Source organism: Bidens hawaiensis, unplaced genomic scaffold, assembly GCF_021521415.1.
Source record: "Bidens hawaiensis isolate Kalapana, Puna unplaced genomic scaffold, B.hawaiensis_p1.1 tig00012255_1, whole genome shotgun sequence".
Taxonomy (NCBI): domain Eukaryota; kingdom Viridiplantae; phylum Streptophyta; class Magnoliopsida; order Asterales; family Asteraceae; genus Bidens; species Bidens hawaiensis.
The window spans coordinates 19,452-37,313 of NW_027491993.1; the positions used below are offsets into that span (position 1 = coordinate 19,452).

Below are 17,862 nucleotides of genomic sequence, written 5' to 3' on the forward strand. Positions count from 1 at the left end.
AATATCCTTTTTCATACTGGGCCACCAATAAGTAATGCGCAAATCCTTGTACATTTTATCAGCGCCAGGATGAATAGAATATCGAGATTTGTGCGCCTCACTCAGGATATCAGCGCGAAGATTCTCATCAAAGGGAATCCAGATGCGATTGAGATAGCAGAGAATTCCACTCAGATTAGGGACAAAGTGCGCTTCCGCGCCACACGCTAACTCGGCGCGAAGGTTACCATTACTGATGGATGCGCGCTGCGCGTCACGAATGCGCGATTCAAGGTTGATTTGGATCGGCGCGAAGTGAAGCTGCGTGCGCGGCAAAATACAGTTAAGCTGGCAGGGTTTTCGGCTGAGCGCATCGGCTACCACATTAGCCTTACCAGGATGATACCGGATCTCACAATCGTAATCGCTGATGAGTTCGTTCCATCGGCGTTGCCTCATGTTGAGTTCCTTTTGATCAAAGATATGCTGAAGGCTTTTATGGTCAGTGTAGAGGATACACTTAGTACCATAAAGGTAGTGTCTCCAGATCTTCAAGGCAAATACCACTGCGCCTAGTTCGAGGTCGTGAGTTGTATAATTCTTTTCATGAACCTTGAGTTGCCTTGATGCGTAAGCGATAACCTTGCCTCGTTGCATAAGAACACAACCGAGACCTTGGTTGGATGCATCGCAATACACGACAAAATCTTCATTACCCTCAGGTAGCGCAAGAACAGGAGCTTCACACAACAAACGCTTGAGCGTCAGAAAGGCTTCTTCTTGCTTCGAGCCCCAAATATACGGTTTACCTTTGTGCGTTAGAGCTGTTAAAGGCAAAGCGATCTTCGAGAAATTCGAAATGAAGCGCCGGTAATAACCAGCTAAGCCCAGAAAGGAACGGATCTCGGTAGGAGTGGATGGCGTAATCCAGTTCTTGATTGCTTCAATTTTGGATGGGTCGACATGAATACCCATCTTGTTAACAACATGGCCAAGAAACTGTACTTCATCCGACCAGAATTCACACTTGGAGAGCTTAGCATAAAGCTGCTCGGCTCTAAGCTTTTGCAACACCAACCGGAGATGTTGCTCATGCTCGGCCTTGGTCTTAGAATAGATCAAAACGTCATCGATAAACACAATCACGAACTTATCCAAGAAAGGCCTACACACCCGATTCATTAGATCCATGAAAACGGCGGGTGCGTTGGTTAAACCGAAGGACATGACCAAGAATTCAAAATGGCCATAACGAGTTCGAAAAGCAATCTTCGGAACATCTTCAACGCGGATGCGCAACTGGTGATAGCCAGAGCGGAGATCAATCTTGGAGAAACAAGAGGCACCTTGGAGTTGATCAAAGAGGTCGTCAATACGCGGTAAGGGATACCGGTTCTTAATGGTGAGTTTGTTCAACTCGCGGTAATCAATACACATGCGAAACGAACCATCTTTCTTTTTAACGAACAACACCGGAGCACCCCAGGGCGAAGAGCTAGGGCGGATGAATCCTTTAGCAGTCAACTCTTGAAGTTGGCTTGCCAATTCTTGCATCTCAGCGGGCGCAAGACGGTAAGGAGATTTAGCTACGGGGGAAGCACCAGGGACAAGATCAATACGGAACTCGACTTCACGAGCGGGAGGGATACCAGGAAGATCATCAGGAAAAACTTCAGGGAAATCACGCACAACAGGGATATCGCGAAGCTTCTTCTTTTCTTCAGCAGGTTTAACCACATGGGCTAAAAATGCAATACACTTTTTCCGCATGAGCCGTCGGGCTTCGGCGCAAGACATAAGCTTAAGACCGCGGGAGGGTTTTTCGCCGTAGATATGAAGATCACCATTTTCTCGAGGTATGCGAATCATCTTCTTGGCGCAAATAACTTCGGCGCGATTATGCGTAAGCCAGTCCATACCAATGATAACATCAAAGCTTCCAAGAGGCATGGGGATGAGGTCGATTAGAAAATCGTTTTCGTTAAGGTTAAGCGTGCAATTCTTAATCACTGAGTTAATTAAAACAGTTTCACCATTAGCCAATTCAACTGAAAAATTTTCTTTTAAATCGCTGCGCGGTCGCGCAAGCTTCTGCTCAAACGCGCGAGAAATAAAACTTCGATCGGCGCCAGTATCAAAAAGTACAGAAGCATAAAATCCGTTAAGCAAAAATGTACCATTAACTACGTCATTATTCGCTTGCGCTTGGTGCGCGGTTATGTTAAAAGCTCGGCCACGCGTCACTTGGTTCGAAATCTGGTTCACCGGATTCGCTTGCGTAATCTGAACTTGTAGTCTTGGGCACGCGTTCCGGAAATGACTGGGATCACCGCAGTTAAAGCACGATCTGGGTCGTGGGTTTTGGTAGGTTGGTTGTGGGTTCTGCGGGTAGACTGGTGGTATTGGCGCAATTGGATTGGCGGGAGGGACTCTACAGTATTCGGTTGAGTGGCCAACGCGGCCACATCGGTTACATTGTCGACACGGGGTTTGAGTTGGGTGGTGAAGTCTACAGGTTGGGCAAAAGGGTTGGTTTCCTGTGTAAGGTTTCTTAGGAGGCGGGGCAGGGAGTGCGGGATTGGTTAAGGCATAGTTATGGACTATAGGAGGTGTTGGGTAGGTTGACAGTGGGTTAGGCGCGTAAACTGGAGGTTGGTAGATTGGTTGCTGGACAATGGGCGGGTTGGTAAGCGCATAGGCTTTGCGCCTGCGCTTGAGGTTGTTACGGTTTGAGGGTTCTGGCTTGGTTTCTGTTGGTTCAGGGACAGTCTTGGTGGGTTTGGTCTTCTCAGATCCCCGCAGGAACAGGGTTCCTGCTCTGACATGGTTGTCGCTGAGCACAGCGGCCAACTCAATGGCGTCAGAGAGGGTTACTGGGTTTCTAGCCCATACCGAATCCTGAATTTCCATGGGGAGACCCCCAAGGAATTTCTCGATGGCTCGGCGGGAAGGGGTAACAAGGTGAGGGACAAGCAGGCTTAGTTCATGGAAACGCGTCGCGTACTCGCGCGCTTCGCCACTGTACTGCTATAGATTCCAAAATTCTTCCTCCAGGCGCTTAACTTCGTTGGGAGGGCAGAATTCTCGCGTCAGAATTTCCTTGAATTCCTCCCATGTCATGCTAGAAGCAGCTTCTGCGCCACGCGCATGAGCTACTCCATTCCACCATGTAAGCGCTCTAGATTCCAGGACACTGAAGCATATAGGGTTCGTCTGTCTGAGGGGCATTGGGTATGGAGGAAAGTGTTTTCAATCTTCTCGAGCCATTGGAGCATCACGGTGGCTCCTTCAAGACCTGTGAACTTTGGAGGGTTACCCGCGTTAAAGGACTTAATGTTATAACTGGAGGTATTGTTTTGGCTCAAGACTTGGGCTATCGCGGCGGCCATTTCCTGGGAACGTTGCTGTCTACGCATGCGCGAGGCTTCTCTTCTCTGAAATCGGCGAGATAGCGGAGGCATTCTAAAAAAGTTTTAATTTTGTTAATATCTTGGTTTTAGCGCAAAGTTAATCTTATAAAGCTTGGTTTCGCGGAGTCAGTTACTGTCAAAAAAAAAAATAAATGACCCTAAATGCAGACTTAATAAAGGTAACAAATTCGAATCAAGAATCGACAATTCATGTATCACCATGACTTTCCAAATTCCCAATTTAAAATATACGAGCAAACGAGTATTGGAGATTGACGATTCATGTATCACCATGACTTTTCAATCCTCAATATAAAATATACAAGAAAATGAGTATTGGAGGTTGACAATTCATGTATCACCATGACTTTTCAAGTCTCCAACCTCAGAACATAATCGTAAATGGAAATTGAAAATCAACTATTCATGTATCACCATGACTTTTCGGATTTTCAAATCCAACAAACGAATATGCAAGAAAAATCAATAAAAATCGAAATTCAGCAAAAATCGAAATATCGCGAAATAAATCATAAAATCATATACTGCGCAAGCGCGAGCATATTCATAAATAACGAGTAATTAACAATAAGCATGCAAACATGAGATTTCTCTCATGCGCGAGAAGGGACTCTTAGGTATTCTAGGCCGTTACGTCTAACCACCTATCCTAAAGTCAACGAGCTCTGATACCAATCTGTAACACCCGACCAAAGGCGGATTATACATCGGGGCGCCACATATTGTTTCATTACTCGTGACACTATTGGGTGTCAATATTTAATAAATAGATTCATTCGCGCACGCGCAAAGTAGACAGAAGATAACATAAAGCAACATAAATCAATATATTATAAATCATAATAATCGAACAGCAATAACTTGTCTTGATACATTTTAATCTAGGTCCAAAATAAAGAAAACTTCCTACGTGTCCACAAGCTCCAAAACAGCTACTGCAACCCTGAACATGTGTTAAAATAAAACGTCAAACACTTGCGTGTTGGTGAGAAATCAAGTTTAATACAATACATAGGTAACAATAAATCTGCGCGCAACACGTGTATGTCTGGTGTTTAACAAGGGTGTAATCAGATTGTGATCAAGCCTAAATAGATCATAGCTCATAGTTCATAGTTCAATCCGTGCTCCCAATTGAGCACAAAAACGAGAAAACATCTGTGCAAGTGTAAAACAAAGAAAACCGTAAACGATAGGTCTCCCGTGTTCATCTAATGGATCCATGAAAACTTCGGAATAGGCCGAACAAAGCGGTTAATGATACACACATACAAATAAACAGCCAAGTAAACGTCCTCAACACATGGGATACTGCGCGACTAAAGTTCATAAACAAGTTTAAGACTCTAAGTTTGTATGAACACATGAACATCCCAAAACATTAAAAATAAAAAAGGGATTAGGTACGAGATTACTCACTTGATAAACGATGGGTGTAAGATAAAGCAAGAACCAACTTTAAACAAGCACAAGTTAACCTATAATTAAAGATTATTGTTTTAATGATTTGATTTAAGTCTTGATTATAAGTTAGCATAATTAATAAGTAACTTAAACAAATTATTATATATATATATATTACCGGAAGAGCAGGGCAGAACAGGGAGGAAGACGGAGGCAGAGAGGAAGACGGCAGAGAGAGCCAGGAGCAAGAGAGAACAGGAGAGATTAAGTGTTTTGTGTGTGTAGTGTTAGGAAAATAACATTATTATTTATAGAGAAACCCTAGGGAACACAATCCCTAGAAAAGGGGAAAAGATCTCAAAAAGTAAAAGATTCCAAAAGCAAAAGATATCAAAAGATATGGTAGCAGGGAAAAAGAGAAAAAGCTGACAGGTTAACAGTAAAAAGCATGGGCGGGTCAGATAAAGGTACTGGTCAAGCATGGAAAAGCAGATCTCAAAAGATAATGTCAGTCACTTTTTCTACCAACCAATGGGGTTGGTGCGCATGCTGCGCCGAAAGTAACTTTTCAGACATAAGATAGGTTAGGTCAACAACACAGGAGATAAGACAACATAAAAGCAAACGGCTAGATTTAACAGAAGAAAACTCAAAGGGTTTAGCGCGAGAAGGCTAAGGCGCGCCGCGGGAAGAATCACATTTCTCAGCGCGCCGCGGGAGGAACTACAATTCCTAGCGCGCCGCGGGAAGAACTATAATTCCTTAGCGCGTCGCGGGAAGAACTATCGTTCTTAGCGCGCTGCGAGAAGAGCTACAAATCCTTAGCGCGTCGCGGGAAGAACTATCGTTCTTAGCGCGCTGCGAGAAGAATTACAATTCTTAACGCGCTGCGAGAAGAGTTCGTCTCGCGTATCGCTGGAACAGATGGTCTTCACGCAGGCTTCCTTGAAAGGAGTCTGGCGCGTGGAGCTGCGCAGACAACCTTAGGCGGGAAGAAACAAAGGACAAGGAGAGGAGAAAAAGAAGGAAACAAGGCTTAAGGGAGGGACGGCGACAAGAGAGAGAAGGCGGAGAGAAGAAGAGGGACGGGACGGAGGAAAGGAAAAGAGAGGAAGAGGCGGGAAGGAAAATATATATTATTATTAAAAGTAAAATATAAGTATAAATAAATATTAAATAAAAGAAAAAGATCGGGTCAGAGAAACGGGTACCTGGGTCGGGTCGGATCGGGTCAGATGTCACAGAGAACGTGTTTTAAATTCACAGGGTCAGTTACTTTTCAATCGATCGGAATGTAGTTACAAAGGCAAGTCGTATGATCAATCCGGTAGCTGAGGTAAGGGTTGGACGAATTCACAGGGGCGTGGAAGAGGCCATGAAACTGGAGGTCAAGACCGAGACGATGAGGACCAAGATGGTTGCGAAAGCCGAGGTGGTCAAGATCGTGGGCCAAGTCATAAGGGACAAAGAAGAACCAATGATCGTCAAAGGGGAAGAAAGGATAGATTACAGGTTCAGTGTTACCGTTGTGATGAGTTTGGTCACTTTGAGACTATATGCTCGGAACGTATGAAGAAAAAGGAAGAATATAATTTGAACAAAGTTGATGATTTTGATCCATCTTTATTTATGATTAAAGATAATCAAAAGACGGTTTTACTGAATGAAGATGGTGTGATTTCAAAGCATTTCGAAACTGAGCTGATGGAGAAAGATGTTTGGTATCTCGAAAACGGAGCATCGAATCACATGACTGGTAATAAAGCGTACTTTTATGAATTGAATGAACAAGAAACGGGAACGGTGAAGTTCGGAGATGAATCTTGTATTGATATCCTGGGAAAAGGGTTGGTCTTAATTGAAGGGAAAACGGGGGCGCAACGCCTGTTGACCGATGTCTACTACATCCCGAGCCTAATCATAAGTCTTGGTCAAGCAACAGAAGGTGGATGCGAGATTCACATGAAACACGATTTGCTAACCATTAAAGATGATACATGTAAGCTTTTGATGAAGGTGACAAGGACCAAGGACTGATTATACAAGATTAGCCTCAAGATAGCAAGTCCCGGTAAACGAGCTAGCATTGGAGTGAAGAATTTTGCAGGTCGGGATCTTCAAAGTGTTGAACTGAAAGAAGACAAGCCGGTTACGAGTCAGATTCCAATCAAAGATTCAAGTTCCAAAATTCAAAGTCCAAAGAAAAGTGTTCAAGAACTTAAACGCGTGGTCAAGGAAGAGATTCAAGCACAAGGGAAGGTGTCTAATGATCAAACGAAGCAAGTGTTACTTTAAGCTATGGAGCCCAAAGAACATTGCAAGAGATCAAGAAAAGCCTAGGGAGAATCAAGAGAATGATGACAAGCGTGAAGTTGAAGGCCCACCAATTTCGAGTAGGAAATTAGCGGGTGCGTCGGAGGAGTCGGATACAACAATTGAGGGGGTGGTTGTTGGCTCAATTGTTGTTTGGCCTAAGTGTAAAGCCCAGCCCAAGAATTATTAGGGTTTATTATATTTGGTAATGTCTTAGCTAGCAAGTTTGGTTAGTCTATATAAACTGAGTTATGGTTAGACATTAGAATAAGAAGTTGATGCAACCGAGTTAGGGTTTCTCAAGAGTCAAACCGAGTTAGGGTTTGAGGGTTTGTAATCAGTTTTTTGAGTGAGATTTTCTGATTTATATAAACGAGAGTTATTTGTTTATTCATGTTGATTATCGATCTGGGACTTGAGTATCATTAGAGGATTTTGCATGCCATAAATAATAAATAAATAAATAGAAATTTATATCATTTAGTTTACTCATAACGTTATATCTTATACATATAAAGACACATTGACGTCTTTTAATTCAAAATTCATAATGTATGGGGTAGGTTTGTAAACGAGTAAAATGTTCAGTAACTAATTCGTGAATCATTTGATGAAGAGTTTTTTTATGTTCCTTTATCTAATAAACAAATGAAGATGAACAAAAAGTTTGTGCTTATTTAATTAAACGAACGAACATGAACACATGTTTCGCTCGTTTATTTATGTTTGTAAATGTTCGTTTATTTATGTCCATTCATGTTTGTTTGCAAATTAATAGAAAATAATATTTGTTCATATTTGTTCATTTATGTTTATTTAAATGTGTTCATTTATGTCTTTGCGTTCATTTATTTTTGTTCAATTATGTTAGTGAACGATTCATTTAGATTTTAAATGAACGAACAAGAACATGTTCATTTTTTAAACAAACGATTATGAACACAAATAATTATCCGATTAAATGTTCGTGTTTGCTTAAAATTAAATAAACAAACACGAATGTACCATTACTCATATTTGTTCGGTTCATTTATGGACTAGATGGGGTTAGCAAAGTTCCATTTTAATTCCGGGTCATAAATGGAGTTACCTTTGTCACATAGTATAGTCGTTCGATATAGATTGGTGCAAAATCCATAATAAATTAATATAGGCGGTGTTATAAAAATATAGGTTGCGTAGACTTTGTTATTGGTATGCTAGGACTGGGCTTCTTTGGGCCCAATTCAATATGGGATTCGTGAACCTTTAAATAGGCTAGAATGGAAAACTCATACGTATCTACAAGACTACAACAAACCTTCACTAATCGGCATATGAGCGTAGGTGTACAAAGAATCAGTTTGGAACCGGTTAACCAAAAACCGAACCGGTTCGTTTCTTAAACCGGTTTCTACCAAACTGGTCCCCAAACGGAACCAAATTGCCAGTTCGTATAACGGTTTGGGTATTTTTCAATCAAACCGGTTTAAAACCGACCCAAACCGTTCTGGATAAGTTAGGTTACTTCTGTGCTTAAACTGGCTTCTAAACCGAACAAGTTTGATCCAAACCAGTTTGTAATTTGCAAAAACCAAACAAGTTTGGTTTTAAAACGGGTTCGGTTTGTAAAAAAACTGCTTTTGTACACCTCTAATCAGCACTATATCGTATTTCAAATTTTTCTTAAAAACCTCACTTTTTTCCACAAGTACACAACAACATCCCCCCCACCACCAAACCTCATCAAATAATATTAGAATAATACAATATACATATACATGCCAATATATATACGTTGGTTATGAGAGTAGGGCTAGGGCCCCACCTTTTACCCCTAAGTGGTTTGGATGAATTGCAAACAAACTTTTAGCCCACAGCAAGGCAATTCCATGCCAGTCTTGTGTCTTGTCCACTAGAATCCATATCATCCACATCTTTGAAGGTTAGTTTTACCACATTCATTAGCATATTTAAAATAGAAAATGAACATACTCTTTATCTCACAGGATCATCAGTTAATAATAAAATAATGATATTTATAAATAAATTAAATCATTCTGCGATGAATTTCCGACACACAGTTTAACTAATCTAGAAAAATACATATTGCATAGCTAATGCGTCGCAAATCACTAGAACACATCTTTTTTGACGCATTTGTGACAAAAACGTGTATTTTATTAAGTTTAATTAAAATGTGCATAGTATAATAATTTATTATTAATTCATGTTATTTATAGTTATATATGTTTTGCTATTCCCTTTTTTTACAAATAGTACAGGGAAAGTTACGGCTTTATGTTTTGTCTTAGATTCGTAGCAAAATTTGAAGAAATTTAGGATTTACATTTGGTCTAGCCTTTGAGGATAAACAGGCAGCCCAAGCCTTTTAGCAGCTTCGAAATGTGAGAACTTCGTAGTCCAAGATGACTTTGGAGTATATTTTTTTTTTCGAATGACGAATTTCATTTTTAATTGTTGTCGTATGTGGGCTCGCTCAAAACCTCCCAACCTAAGCTGTTGCTTTGCCTTTGCAATGAACCATTAACCCATTAATAATTTTTGTGTATAATTAGGTCCAAATGTAAAAACACAATCAGTGCCCAAATGAATAATTAAGGTCTAGATAGAGCAAAATAACTTCCAACCCCCAACCTGAATATTTATCGTAGAATAATATGATTCTAGGCTTCTAGCCGTAGCAAATTTGAGTTGTTATCAAGTTGTCCTTTTGAAAGTTTTATACTTTTAAATTTCCACTGGGTATACAGATTATATTTTGGCATAACATTTACAAAACATACACGTATATATCCAATTATAGGTTTCTTAACAAATGGTAAGTTTATTAAATTGTAAAACTTGTAATTAGTGCCCCCGTTACCGAGAAAAACCACAATATGTAATTAATCACGGGGAACATGTGTGACTTTCACCCAAATAATAAGTAACAATGACGAATAAAGATCATAAATGAATCTTGGATTCGGCAGACTCTCAAGGTCCAAGGACTTCTCTAATTTCTCAAGCCTTTTCGATGACGAAGGTTTGCCACAGATGAAGGACCTCTAACTTGTTCAAACTCAACTTCAGGAGCATGATTTATAGCAACATGATTTTGAGGTCCATGTGTTAACAAGTGTGAAAGAGTGCCCATGGCATGAGATTGCTGCGAAATGATGCCATCAGTGGACGGGTTTTCCGACAAGATAATTCCGTATCCATCATCGTAGGAACTCATCCCATCCGCCAAGAGCTGCCACACTAAACCACCACCAACCGTCCCTCCACTCTTTGCCTCCATATAAATGTTTCTATAAACGGCATTCATATACGAATCTCTTTTGTTAATGTTGATGTTATAATCTGGATCTTTGCCTGCTTTTCCAAACTCGGCTATCACCAATGGCTTCTTCAGGACCGTTCTTGAATCTTCGTAGTGACTTGACATCCATTGTTGCATAAATGCCAGTTGTAAATCCTCACTTTGTGCAGACAACTTGCAGTAAAGTAAGACATAACGTAAATTTACCCTCTCTCTATCGCATATATGGATAGTTATCAATTGTTTATTAATTAACTACCATTGATCTGGATAGGCATGTATTGTGGCGAAATCGATTTCCTTAACAAGATTGCTGCTGATGAAATCAGTTCCAACTTGGTAACCAGGGTTCATTTGTTTTCTTTCGGGCGTTGTGTCTCCATAAAACCCTTCCATCCCAACCTCCAACAAATGACGCGAATCCAATGATTTAACAAACACAGCCATTTCTTGAACCCAATCCTAAACAAAAACATAAGTTCAAATTCATATATTGATTCTTCGTATGTATTTAACCATTCACGCAACTAAAATAACTACAATATTCACTCACATTAACCATTCGTCTCGAGTAATCTACTTGGCAACGGGGCTCGTTTATGAGTTCCCATGCCATGATTGTAGTGTCTTCACTGTAAGGGATTTTAGTGATTGTATTGATTCTTGTAATAACTCTCTGTAGTCATAGTTAAATATATAAGTCACTACAAAAACATATTTGGATTTTTTATCAAACATAAACTTTAATTTATTCTTACTTCAACATGGCTCTTGTAATACCCTTTGACTGTAGGGTTTGTGTAGAAATCATCATCGCTAATGTTCTGAACAACCGAGCTTCTAGCCCAGTCAACATATTATGGTCTCCCTCCGAAGTCTTTGTAATTGTTAACGAAACTTAATATCAACCGAAGACCGTATTTTCTTGCTTCCGCGACCACGAAATCCAATCCCTGTATATGGATTAAAATCCACATCTTTCATTAGTAAAAAAGTTTTTCTATACTATGCTAACAAAATAAAAGATGATCGGTACCTGAAATACACGTTCATTGTATACTCCTGGTGAAATTTGTAAAGCTTTATCATCAGCACCATCTGCGAAAGCCCATGCGCGACACACCGAAAGACCAGCATCTGCAGCGTCATGTAGGACTTGGCTTACTTTGTTTCTCTCACTCGGATCGGTGGCTACATTCATCATCCAGTATGCATTAAACCCATTAAATAGAAAAGGCGTTCCGTTGATAGCAAAGTTAGCTCCATTGATTTGAACAAAGCCAGCTTCTTCACCCACGTTAACTTTAGCTTCACAGATGCATGAACCAAAAAGAGACAAGCATAGAATAGAAGCAAGAGCAATAACACTTTGGGAAAGATAACTAGCTTTGATGTGAGTAGCCATTGTTGTTGTTGATGTAGGATTTGAATGCATGAGATGTTCGGAAACGATGGTATTTATAATTGGGTTTGGATAAGGAAGTTTGCTAAATATAGAAGTAAAAGATGTTGGAAGAAACTGAAGAGAGCACAACTGAGCCGGCCGTATTTTGCTTGAAGATGGCCACTATGGTGTTTATAATAAATAAATAAATAAAAATATAGAATTTATGGGACACGCAAAGTAACCAACATAGGGTTATGGAGCGTTAGAATTTAGATCTTTTAAGTTAGGTCAGATGTGAATTTTGCTGTTTGTTTACTTTGATAGCAGACCATACTCGTGTGCTTAATTTTGAGGCTTCTAAAGGAGTTTTGTTGGATAACAAGGGTGACTGAAGTAGAGATTATGCAATATCGAGTACCTGACATTGTTTACGTTCAACAAATTAGTTTACTTTTGGTTTTTAACTATACTTTATATTGATTATCGATTATTAGGTTAGAATCTCATGCATTACACGAGTTGAATTTAGAACTTACTATAGTGGTTGTAATAAAAAGTACCCCCTATGCGACAAGAAAGTAACTAACATTGCAACATTGGTGTGTGGATCGTTAGATTTCTTTTATCTGCTTTTGAGGTTAACTAAATTTATGTTCATATGACCTAGCTATAGGAGTACTAGTTATCCTAGGATTATCACCATTATTTTAGTATCTATAATTTGTAGGTATTAAACTTCTGTTTTTGAACGGAGATGGGGTCTTGGAAGTTGCCAAAAAAAAAAAAGACATTATTCAATCAATATTTTCTGAAATCTGAAGTATGCTGTGTTGATTTAGAATCTTCGGATCATTTGCTTTTTTCTTGTAAAGTTTGCAAAAGGAAATTTGGCAACGGGTGATGCAGTTAAACTACAGTTACCATTGATGCAAAACTCTATTGGCACTAAGGCGTATAGGAAAGGAGGCTCGAGTATTAGCTCCTGTCATTGTGCTATCTATAAAGGATAATTAGTGACCAAAGAAGACGACTTAGTCACTTAATTGTCACAAAAGAAGTTTGGGCTAAAAACGGAATCCCTTTACCGTTCGACGGCTCAAAATGACGCTTAGGGTTAACATATATGAAAGCTATTAATTTCATGTTTAATAACTCTTCTTTGTATAATAACTCCAAAAAAATATATTTTATCATAAATCCAACATAACATATTTGATTTAATTATATTGAATACATAAAGGGGATGTTTGTTAGTTTTCTTTGTTTGTTTTTAAACAACGTTTGGAAATATGTTGGGTGCCACGATCTAATTTGTCACACACCCACGTTTTATTTTGTTTAATTTATTTCAGTTTGATAATTAGTAGTGGGTAGTTTCTATTTTGTTTTGTAAGCTACTAAATTGTAGGGAATGTTCAAGGTTAACTACGAATGGAAAATGATTTCAACAATCAAATTCTCTTCCAAAAATATATGATTTCTAATATGGTTTTTATCTATTTTCTTTTGATCATTTGATTAACGATTAAGTTCATATCAAAATATCCCTAATACTCGAATGAGACTTTTTGAGACGGGATGCAACGATCCATAGTGATTTTGATGCTTCATGTTTGAAGAAACCAGGAATACCATCAATGAGGAAATCAACCAGTGTGGGATAACCTCATTAAATCATGTTTTTAACATGAGACCTTAGAGATTCTAAAATTTAACCATCACTCACATACTGTCATTAGACCAGAAGGCTAATTGTAAGATGCTTGTTAGCTTATCGGTACGTTTGATTTAAAGTGCTACATGATTGGTTGAAGAAACACATAAACTTATTAGTTTTTTTATTTTTATTTCTAAAAATAGAAAATGAATGACTCTAATGTCAAGTTTTCCAAACAATACGTTTGATGTATTATGGGTGAATTTGAATGTTAGGGCACGTTTCCTCTTTTCACTTGTGCATTTGATAACTGCCATTTGCCTAGATTGCACATCCATTCAAAAGAGAAAAGTAAGTGCTTTTTGTTTGCAAAATTTAATGAAATTTAATGGTACTCAAAACTGAATTCAATTTCTTGTTATGTTTAGTTGAATATTTTGTTGGAAACTTGGAATTTAAACCCATTTACGTTTAGGTTAAATACTTGCTTGAGTTTCTTCATATGCGGCAGTTAACAAATGCAAAAGTGAGAAGAAACCGTAAGAATAAATATATGAATATATATATTTATATATGATCATCATTATCATTTATATAATAATAGATCAAAATAATTAAATTATATCTTATTATTATATTTGATAGGTAATTGTTGATGGATCATATTACACTTTTTTACTAATCAAGTGTTTCCCCTTAGGTGTATATATATATGGAGAGACTTATTAACATCATAACAAAAACCTTAAACCTCACATAAGAATTTCATGACCCCTTTTCCCTCTATATTTTCGGTTTCTCAAGAGCCCTAATCCCCATCACTAATATACATTCTAAAGGGGAACTCGACCAAGCTGACAATCATGTCGTCTGGATCATTCTCATCAGTCGTGGCTTCTCTTCTGCTATAACATGTTTGCTTTAGTTATAGGTTTATCATAATATTCATGTTTTCCAATAACAACGTGAAGAACTGATCAACATGTGTTATCAGAGATATGTTGATTAATCAGTCTTTATGTTTTCCCTAAATCTGGATCTAAACCGGAAGACATGAACTAAAATTTGATAAACCCTAATTCTACTTTTTATTATCATTAAATTTTTGAACTTATTAAAATCTGGTTGTATATAAACTGTTTAAAAATCTTATAACCAATTTCACATTAAAAACCTGTTAAAAACTTTATGGTTTTTCGGTGGTGTTCTTCGTGTTCATCATGGGTTTTTCGAAAATATTACATATTTTGGTTAAAATTCGGATTATGATTGTATTTTTCCTAAAATAATTGAATAAACAAATCTCCAAAGATTTTTTAAATTTTGAATAATTATTAAGAATATAAATTTTAAAATTAAACAAATCTTGGAGATAAAATTAATCTTTAAGAATTTGAACCAAAATATTATTACCTTAAATAATTTGGATTTTAGTGCTTACCGAAATCTTGGTCAAACCAAGATCTCCTAACACCGAAATCTCAAAAAAACTGAGATTTCATCAAAACTAAAATCTCATTAATTTCATCAAAACCGAAATCTCATTAAAACTGAGATCTCATTAAAAACCGCAAACCCAATAAAAACCAAAAACTCAATTGTTAACCGAGAACTCATAATTTTCGAGATTTAATAAAACCGAAAACACAAAATTAATTGGTTTGCTATTAATTAATTAATTTTTTGTAAGACACTTAAAATATAAATATATATTAGTTAATTTTACAAAACATAGAAAGGCTTAAACTTGAATAAATTGTTGATGTAAACATCTGCCCAAAGGTGACGCATTACATCTAACAAATCATTTAAGTCTTAATACATGCCAATGTTAGTTTAGCCTAACATGATTTAAATGTATCGCTTCTGCCCAAAGGTGATGCGTTACATTTAAATCAAGTAAAACTGACTCGTGCATAATTAAAATGATTGTTTCACCTATGCCCAAAGGTGATGTGTTACAATTGTTTTGCACATATACTTAAATAAAATTTAATTATTCCTAAAGGTGATTTATTTTTTTATTTAAGTAGAACTTTTAATTAATATAGTCTACTAGTTTAATGTTAATAATAGACATATTACATCTTCAATATATAATGACCCTCACATTAATGATCCTTCATTAATCTAATGATAATAAAATTTAATCTGTCATACTTTAATATCCATTACATTATTCACTATAATTTTCTTTCTGGAAATCACTGTCATTCAAATCATCCATTCTAATCTCAAACCCAATATGTTTTGTTTCATAAAAAAGTTTCATTAATTTTTAGCTCTTCTTAGTTTTTTTAATTATCCCTCAAGACATGACCATCATGCTGCTCCTAATAATAGTATAATATAGAAGAAACCTAGAGCATAATAAATGGGATGAGTCAAACATATTGTCTCTTATGATAATTAATAAACCCATGCTATCAAATAGAGTTATTTTAGATTTCATTTTCCCTAAAACTAATCTAATATCTAGAAAATAATCAAAATAACTCCTAAGATGCATGCATCCCTTCTAAATTCTAACAATAAGGTTAAATAGCATTACTGAATACATCATAATAGATAGTATCATGACCCGTAAAATTAAGGGCTCACACATGAAAATAAGTATAATTTTTTCAGTGCATTATATACTAATTTTTCAGTAGTACAATTTGATGTCTTAAGAATCAACTATACACTCAAAAGTACCAAAGGAAAATGAGTGTGTTAATCAGCAACATATGTACAAGAAAAGAAATGTCTGGTACTAGAATTAAGTTGTTATTAAACTCACTACCATTAAATAAAACCTAAAAGATGATAATTCTAAGGTTCATGGACAAATACAAATATTACTTTCAGCTTTAAGTTCTCTAAGGAGAAGCCTCACTGCAAATATATGCCATTATACTAGGCATAAGCAATGAGACTATCCATAATTTAAAAGAACAACTGGCTGAAATAAATAGTCACATATTCATGATATTTAAGTCTGCTAATTTTACATGATAGGTTGATTCTAGTTCTGTATATGTTTCCTTACCAAAAATCAAAGAATAACTAACATGAGTGTTGGTGACAAAATTAAATGTTCAGGTTATCATAAACCATAATAAACTGTTCTAGTTATGCTTTAGGATACCTTATAAATTCTGGTAGTTAATCAGAATTTAGTATAAATACTTAAGCTACGTTATGACAGTTGTGAGGTTTGCATAGCCAACATAAAGTCACTCTTACATTAAATTCTCATCTTATTTTTTTTTTATCAATATCCGGGTAGAAACATTTATAAGATAGAACTAGACGATGCTATATACTTTCACTAACTCTTGTTATCATTTTTTTTTAACAAAAGACAAATGAGATCTAAAATTTCATCCATTAAAACTAAAATTCATGAGAATATTCATGGCATGGTTAATAAGGATGATTCTTCATCTAATCTCATTCTCAGTGATTGTAACTCATATGCTATAAATATTATTTGACTTAACGAATACGTATGGGTGTGTCAAAAGTTATATTTCACTGACACTTGTGGAATTATTCAGAAATGCAATATTCAGACATAATTCATTTATCATTTAAAGACTATTTACTTATATCTAATCTGACTTCTATGGTCCACGGTTTTAAAGAGATCCATTCATATATACTTAATATGATTTCTTCTAAATATGTCCCTAAGTTTCTTATGGCATATGGACATTAAAGAAATCAAACCAAGTCCAATATATGAATGAAATGTTCCTGCGTAACGTACATCATTGAAACTTCTCATGTAGCTTTCCAAGAGATTCAAGGATCAGTGGGGGCATTAAGTGTCTTAATCATAACTTGCAAGATTTACGAGGGGTGGGGAGTAAAAACTTGATATTAACTCAATTACACCTCTTGTACAAGACATTGCTCCATCACAACACTGCTTCATCATAACTTATCTCCTTATAGTTCAATACTACTCTTACAGGAAGTTTCATTGTTACTTAAATGTGCGCATATTCAGATTTCTTACTGAAATAATCCTCACCAGGAGAAACTGCAACAACTTATATTATTAACTTGTTTCTCTATTAAAATCTATTGGTCGAAGAATGTAAGAATAAATATATAGATATGTATATTTATATATGACCATCATTATCATTTATGTAATAATAGATCAAAATAATTAAATTATACCTTATTATTATATTAGCTAGATAATTGTTGATGGACCATATTACCCTTTCTTGCTAATCAAGGGTTTCCCCTTAGGTGTATATAAATATATGGAGAAACTTATTAACATTATAACAAAAACCTTAAACCTCACATAAGAATTTCGTGCCCCCTTTTCTCTCCATATTTTCGGTGTCTCAAGAACCCTAATCCCCATCACTAATATACATCC

General features: G+C 36.7%; 1 protein-coding gene across 1 annotated transcript; it reads right to left on the minus strand.

The window, feature by feature from the left end:
- Positions 1–10,125: 10,125 nt before the first annotated feature.
- Positions 10,126–11,839, minus strand: LOC143540496 (mannan endo-1,4-beta-mannosidase 5-like). Its single transcript, XM_077033541.1, has 6 exons — positions 11,471–11,839; positions 11,328–11,387; positions 11,193–11,258; positions 10,988–11,110; positions 10,694–10,896; positions 10,126–10,594 (listed from the first exon to the last, which is right to left on the minus strand). The coding sequence occupies exons 1-6, from the start codon at positions 11,837–11,839 to the stop codon at positions 10,126–10,128; spliced, it is 1,290 nt and encodes a 429-aa protein (XP_076889656.1).
- Between the last annotated feature and the right edge of the window lie 6,023 nt (positions 11,840–17,862).